General features: G+C 35.7%; 1 protein-coding gene across 1 annotated transcript in view; it reads left to right on the forward strand.

Annotated features, from left to right (window-relative positions):
* LOC150100966 (transcription initiation protein SPT3 homolog) overlaps window positions 1-7,671 on the forward strand; it is a 143,438-nt gene extending 135,767 nt beyond the window's left edge. Inside the window, exon 12 of the mRNA XM_090401735.1 lies at window positions 7,303-7,671. Coding sequence (XP_090257861.1) covers window positions 7,303-7,347 — 45 coding nt within the window. The 3' untranslated portion in view covers window positions 7,348-7,671. The remainder of the gene's footprint in view (window positions 1-7,302) is intronic.
* The last annotated feature ends 696 nt before the right edge of the window (window positions 7,672-8,367 follow it).

Raw genomic sequence — 8,367 nt, forward strand, 5'->3', positions numbered from 1 at the left:
TTAATCCTTTATCCAAGTGTAAGCAAACAAAGTAGTTTGCACCTATAGTATCTTCAGGACTGGGGCAACTTCTGGTAAAGGTGGTATAAGTTCTCATCACTTGCCTTAGTATCTCCCATAATGCAAAGTACATCTCCTTGCAGACATAAGGCGCAAACTTTGTTTGCTTACACTTGAATAAAGGATTAAACTAAATATATAAATTATAGTCTAACCAAGTGAAAAAACTTCCAACATCTTTCTTTAATCCAGAGTAATTTAGTCAACCTTTTTTTCAGTTACTCTGAAGCCTTAAGCACTCAGCGTGGCCACAACTTCGCCATTGCTCCCAGGAAAATACCGTCCAAGGATTTTATGATCCAAATTGAATGCGGTATCTGCCACCTTCCAAACCACATAATCCACAATATCAGACTGGATGTAGCTTGGTTTCTCTCCAAAGCAAGACCACCAAAAACCAACATATCCAAGAAGGAGTATAAAGTGTTGCATGAAATGAGAAAAAAATAAAATAAAATAATCACCAAAGCGGATAAAGGAAATGCCACTGTAGTACTCGACCAAATGAACTACACAGGTAAGCTTAATGCTGTATTATTAGATTGGGCTACCTACCTCCCCATTGAATACAATCGCACCAACTCTAGAAAACTCCACAGGCTCCTTAAGGAGGTCACTTCTTGGCCTGTGGAAGTTACTAACAAATTAAAACCATATAACTCTATAACCCCCCCCCCCCCCCCCGTATTTATGGACTCCCAAAAATACATAAAGAAAATGTGCCATTACGTCCCATAGTGGATGGCATTGATTCCCTCACATACAAATTAGCTAAACATTTGGCCAAAGCGCTCACACACTATACTGGCAACACACCATCACACATAAAAAAACTCAGCCCGCTTCAAAGCCAGCACAGAAAACCTTATACTCCAACATACTGACATAATTGTTAGTTTTGATGTCTCCGTCTTATTCACAAATGTCCCACTCAAGGAAACTTTAGAGCTAATCCAAGCTAAATTTCCTCCCGATATCTCAGCCCTATTTCAGTTCACAATGAATTCAGGCTATTTCATTTGGCAGGGAAAATTCTACAAACAAGTAGAGTGGACAGCCATGAGTTCACCACTCTTCCCACCCCTGGCCAATTTCTTTATGAAGACCTTTGAAGAGAAAGCCTTAAACTCTGCCCCACAAAAACTAACCATATGGCTTCACTACCGTTTGCTATTTGGCCACTTGGCGCTGATACACTCCTTTCCTTCTTAACACACTTAAACAACCAACACCCCAGAATCAAGTTCACCCTGGAAAAAGAGGAAAACAACAGCTTCCCTTTCCTAGACACACTAGTCACCTGCCAGCCTGATGGAACCTTGATTTTCTCAGTATATAGAAAACTCACCCATACAGGCAGGTACATTCACCAACAATCCCACCATTCCCCCTCACGACAATATGGAGTTGTTAAGACACTATACAATGGCTAAACTAATCTGTTCAAATGACAATGCCCTAACCAATGAGCTAAATCACATCCTCAACACTTTCTCAGCCAATGGCTACCCCCCCCCCAAAAAAAAAAAAAAATTCCAAAAAATATTGAAACCAGTAAACCACAAACCTCCTCCTCCTCCTCCTCACAGCAAGGATTACTCTAAATCCATCACCATTCCCTACATCCGAGGCACCGCAGAAAAAATTACAAAAATCCTAAAAAAACATGACTTGACCTCTCGTTACAGACCATATAAAAAATTGGCATCCCTTATCCGTTCCACCAAAGACAACCACTCCCCCCCCCCACCTACCTGGTGTAGACCAGGTCTCTTGCAGCAAAGTAAGTTGTCCTACGTTGGCCAAACAAGCAAGACAGCGAATATCAGAATTTTAGAACACATGGACTACATCCGGTTTCACCAGTACAACCATTCTGGTCTTGCAGACCATGCTCTGGATACACGCCACGGTAGAAGAAAGCCACAATAGTACACCGTAGCAAGTTTAAATTTGAAAGACTATTCATGGAATCAGCCTCAGCCCTAAGAAACATGCCAAACTTCAACATATTTGGTTGCATGAGACTGCCCCAAATTTGTGAGGCTTACATCAGGAGACCTTCAGCCAAGAATACCTACATAGCCCGCTAGGGGGAACCATCAGGACTTTTAGGGAAACCATAGCTTCCTTTCTCGTTTCTCATTTACTGTGTTTAGTGTCTGCGTGCACATGTCTTTATTGTAAGTTCCTTTGAAGATGGCAATGTGACGTTGCTGAAATATTGGAAATATATTAAAGTTTAATTTCATGTATATTCTACTAGGGGACTCTGCCCCCTGAAGCCTACGGCGCCCAACCTCTCGTGTTCCAGACTGGTTGGCCAGTTCTCCTTGAATTCTGATGACTCGACACTTAGGGTAGCCCCTGAGTTTCAAAATGTTTCAAATAACTTGACAAAAACGTTGCATAAAAGGCTTATCATTTTATATTATAGAGAGCAGAAAATGTTACACAAAAACGTTTCATAAAAAAGGCTTATCATTTTATATTATAGAGTAGATTGTACGTTGTAATTTCCTTAAGTTATTTAGTAAGCATGTACAACCAACGTCTAAGCCTTCTACTAGAACAGAGTTATTTAATAATAAGGTGTGACACCTTTTGGCAACTCGTATAGGTAAATATGACTTCTCCATTACTTCCACCTTGGTATCACCACCATTGAGTCCGGCTCCCACTGATGAGACCTCAGTAAAGGTTGAAACCAGTCTGGTTAGTGTCCCTTCCCTTAATGCATGGCATTAGACATGTCTGCAAGGAGATGTGCTTTGCATTACGAGAGATACTAAGGCAAGTGATGAGAACTTATATCATCTTTAGCATGAGTTTCCCCAGTCCTGAAGATACTTCAGGTGCAAACTTTGTTTGCTTACACTTGGATAAAGGATTAAACTAAATATATAATTTATAGTCTAACCCAATAAAAAAACTTCCAACAATAATAATAATAATCCTTTCACATTCCATGTTAAATTTACACCTTTTAAATAATTTGTTCCAGCCATAATGATTAACTCTTTCACTTTACCTCTTTACATTCTAACATGGTCACTAACATCTTTAATCTTCATGCTAGGAAAACCATGATTTTTTCAAACTTGCTTGAAGTAAACCTCTAATAATGGAATTACCATTTTACTTCTGCCCCTTTCTCATTAATATGCTTTACTTCTTCATCTTATGACTTCTTTCTTAATATTCTCTGCTATTCCACTTGCCAGATCCTCCTCTGGTTGCTTTATCTCTGTCCTGTAAATAACTCTAGCATACTATTTGTTTCCATTAAAACCACCTAACTGTTCTCATCTTTCACCCGTTCTTTTATGTTATCCATTTGACTTGCATTTTATCATTTGTGCATTCCTTTTTTTTATTCTTTGCAGCACTCATGTTTTTGCATTATTTTTTTCACAACATATTCACAGCACTGTAACTTTTGACAAACTTACGTTCATAATACATCGTACAAACTGTTTTTGCTTCTCACCCACAAACAACTCACTTTTGATAACAAATATATAGTGCACGTGCACACATATGAACATTGCATCTCTCAAAGGTTTTACTGCACTAAGTTATTTAAATTTCTATAAGAGTTCAGTCTATGCTCTTGAAAGAGCAATAGGTATTGTTATTTCTTTTAATTCTTTGAAGTCATTTGTTTGTTTTTACATCACTATTTTCATAGCAGTTTATGCATTACCTTTATTTGAATTCATTAATTTGATATGGGGTCACTTAAGGGTCATAGCCAAATAACTGGAGGAGACCTCCACATTGCCTTTCAGGATTGCCGAAAACCAAGTGGGCTTCTAACCTAATGTCCAATCCTCACCTTCATGTGGTGTATCTGCTAAGTACTGAACAAACAAGGATGGGCTGGTAGTTTTGGACTTAGCCAACCAAATTGTACTTTCTATTGGCTTAAACCACAAATGCATATGATGGCACATCATGAGATTTCATGCTGGCTTGCATTTCACTTAGTTAAACAAGGTTTTCCACTGTTTTCATCAGGGAACCAGGGTGAACAGTGAAAAGTCAGCTACTGGAACAAGCTTCAACTCAACATCTAGAAGAAGAATAAACCCAATCAGAAGAACTGAAGATAGGAACCATCAGTATAAGGAGTATTAATGGAAAGGAAATCAAACTTGCAGAAGAAATGGAAAAGTACCATGAGAATATAATTGTCATTACTGAGACAAAGAAGACAAAAACAGGTGAGATCTTACTAAATAAATATAAGATGTTATATTCAGGCAATAATGATCAAAGAAAGAAAGGAGTAGTGATAGCATTCAACAACAAACATGAAGATAAACCGCTTGATTAGAAGGCAGTTTCTGATAGAGTTTTATGGGGAAATGGAACTTATTTGTGCCTATAGGATCCCACAGAAGGTTCTTCTGAGGAAGAAGTGGAGGAATTTTTTGAGTCATTAGAACAGACAGCTGGCATAAAGAAACTGGAGAAAGTGGTCTTTATTAGAGATCTGAACAGCAGAGTAGGAAATGAATCCCACCAAGGCCTATAGGAATGTTTTGGGAAAATATGGAGAGAAGGCCAAAGCTAATAATAATGGTAAGTATTTGTTGGACAAATACTTACCACTGGGACATGGACTAGTCATTACTAACATCATGTTTCAACATAAAGAAGTGGACAAGTTCAAGTGGAGAGAGGACACAAGAAATAAGAAAAGCCTCATTAACTACATCATTGATTGTTAATAGAGATATCTTCATGCTGGTTTAGGATACAAGAGTGTATAGAGGATTTGAAAGTGGAAGTGACCATTACTTAGTGCTTAGCAGGATAAAAATGAATATCCCATTGAAAAGAACAGTATGTAAGAAAGTTTTAAAAAGAATTAAAGTCGAGCATCTTTTACAGTAAACTGCAGACTCGATTATACAAGCATTAGTGAAGAAAAAATGAAACAGATTGAAAACAAGAACCAAACCTTGAAGTCTCAGCAAAAACTCTGAAGAAGACATTGAATGATTCAACTAGGGAGGTATGTGGTAAAGTTGTCTGCAAGGATAGAAAAATATAAAAAAAAAAACCTCATGGTTGATACAAGAAGTTAAAGAAGCTGTCCTGGAAAAGAAGAAAGCATATCAAAAGTTCCTAGCAAATAACTTGGCAGATACCCTAAAAGAATACAGAGGAAATTTTAAGTGAGCTAACTATGTGCAAAAATAGTAAAAAAGAAGTCATGGGAAGATTTTGGTAAAAGTATGGAAAGTAAACACCAGAAAAGTGTTAAATGTTCTGAAGGCTATTGAAGAAGCTAACAAATGGAAGAAAGAGTGCTGTAAAAGGAATCAAAGATGATAAAGTTGCCATAAAAACTGAAGATAAGATCATTCTAGATGTTTGGAGTAATTACTTCGAAAAATTTTAACCAAAACAAGCAGTGACAGAACCAACTAGAAAATTTTCAAGAGGAATGCAAAGAAGAGTACATATCAATACTTAAGGTAGAAAAACCTGTCAAAAACTTGAAATGTGGAAAGGTAGATGATATTCAACCAGAAATGCTAAGTATGAAGGTATAAAGGTTTTGCAGTGGCTACATTGCATAATTCAGAGGATCTTGTGAGAAGATCGAATTCCTGATGATTGGAGTAGAGCTTTCACAGTGCCCATCTATAAAAAAGTAAATAAAGATGAATGATGCAAGCATACTTAGAATGAGGTTATAGTGGAAGAGAAACTCGTAGAAGAACAAGCTGCGTTCAGGCTAAATAGAGGTTGTCAAGATCAGATTTTCACTTTACGACAAATAGTGTTGAGAAATCATGGGAATATGACAAAAATCTGTACTTAAGTTTTGTAGATCTGGAAAAGGCATACAACAAGCTTCCCAGAGATAAGCTTTTCAAAATGCTACAATTATATGGGGCGAATGGAACATTATACAGAGCAATACATAGTCTATATTTAAGTTGTAAGTCAGCAGTTGGAATTGAAGGAAATGCAGGAAGATGGTTTGATGTAAAATCAGGTGTAAGACAAGAATGCACATTATCTCCATCTTATTCATCATCTACATGGATCACATTATGAAAGAAAGTGGCATTAGACTTGATATGACTTATCAAACTTAGGTCTCTGCTTTATGTAGATAATGTTGTACCCCCTCAACACATCTAGTGCAATCATCCAGGTATCTATAACTAAATTCAATAACAGCTGTAATAACAAATTTGGCATGAAAATCAGCAATAAAAAGACCAAAACTATGAAAATAGTCAGGAACAGGAAAACATATTTCAGCTATTTAGGCACTGATTTTAGTGAAAATGATATGCCAAAGAACCAAACTAACAGTTTAAAAGACAGTGTTCAAATCAGTTTTAAGTTATATATCTGAGTGTTGGGTTAGAAATAAAGCACTTGATCAAAGACTCTTGACTACAGATATGAGGGTTCAGGGAAAAATTAGGGAAGTGAACTGATTGCATTCATGGCAGAATCATATTAAAAATGAAGATATTAGAAAGGAACTTGACATTGTTAGCATTCAAGAATATGTCAGCAGAGCTAATCTAAGGTGGTATGGTCACTTAAATAGAATGGGTGTGTGTGTGGCGGGGGGGGTAGCAAACAGGTCTGGGTGGATTGATTCTGCCTTAGAAGCATGAAATGTTAAATATTACAATATTGGTGTGCTCACAAGATTTGGACTGATTTGAGGAAAATTGTTGATTTTAGATTAACAATAATGTAGACTTAATCGTACTGCTGTTTTACTAACAGAAACAATCCTTGAAGTACATATCAGGAAATTGATGATTATGATTCAATATGTTCTTTGATTAGTTAGTGAATAAACCCTTGGGGGTGGGGGGGGGGCTGTTGTCCATTACTTTGCAAATGACAAAATTAGTCATAATTGATCAGAAATTTCTTAATTAGTTGACTGGTATATCTAAGTAAAATAGCGAACTATTTTACTTAGATATTATATTAATTGATTTAATAGATGTAATAATTTAATACATGTAATATTAAAATTCTAATTTCCATGTTGGATCTTGTTCCTTTTAATAGTTTTGCCATGGATCCAGTAGCATAATAGTGTTTGATATCACATATATGTAGAGTTAATAAGACATCTTATAACTAGTAATTAGTCTTCAATTGTAAATTACTTTCTTCATATGTGTGTGTGTGTTGATATCTATATATATATATATGATTTTTTATTTTTTTTTCCCCCTCCTCCAGAAAGCCCATAATAGTATCATGGCTACCAGGACTTTATGTTGCTGATGTCCACATCAGGAGGTTCTTGATAATATTGAGGCTCATTTTAAAAAATTCTTCATCTGTATTTCAAAAAAATATACATTTTTGAAATAATCAGATTCAGCTTTACTACCTGTACTTTAAGAAATTATGTCTTGGTTTATATCGCCAGTGTATAACAATGCTAAACTTTAATATTAAATGTAAATCATTATAATTACATACAGTCATTCTCATTTAGTTTAGAAGTGCATTGTCATGATAGAATGAATATTTAATTGCATTTGTAAATTTGTAAGAATGCATTTCTGGTTAAGAAATAAAGAATCTGGCTTGTTCATACTTCAATTTTGTTATCAAATTTACTGAATTCTTTAGAAAATATTTGTGAAATTTATATAATGCTTCATTTTTCTTAGTTTACTAACATATCATAAAAATCTGTTTACAAAAATTTATCAGTACAATACAGCCAGTGCTATATTTATGCTTAAGCAGCAAATTATGAAAAGTGTCTAATATCTGTTTTGTTTTATTCAACTTAATTCTGGGAACTCTGTTCTGGAGACCAAACATGGTACTTTTTTTTTTTTTCTAGGTTCTCAGAATTATATAACTCTTAGTCCATGGTACACTCATGGTACTAATGTGCTATTATAAATTTACAACCTCACATGTAGATTTGATTGGGGGCAGAGTAAATAAGAAAAGATCATCATCTGCCTGAGATGGGTTGAGGCTACTATGACTAAGAGCTTTTCAGCCAGTCAACATCCTGCACCGAACTATTCAAATTTCTATGGGAGTTCAATCCACTCATGCCTTTGATGTTCTCTATCTGTTTTCTTCTTTGCCATCTTATCAGCATCTTTCCTTCTACTTTTCCAGTTTTGAGAATTTGAAATCTTTCGGTAGGCATTATGCTCTGCTGATCATAACATTGTGACTGTTTTTATTTGATTCTGGCTATTATTGGAATATGATAGGTTAATTCTTTTTTAATCTCCTCATTGGTTTTTATTTCAGTACAACCAAAGTCTCTGT

Source organism: Typopeltis vanoorti, chromosome 12, assembly GCF_054136105.1.
Source record: "Typopeltis vanoorti isolate ZY-2024b chromosome 12, IOZ_Tvanoo_1.0, whole genome shotgun sequence".
Taxonomy (NCBI): Eukaryota; Metazoa; Arthropoda; class Arachnida; order Uropygi; family Thelyphonidae; genus Typopeltis; species Typopeltis vanoorti.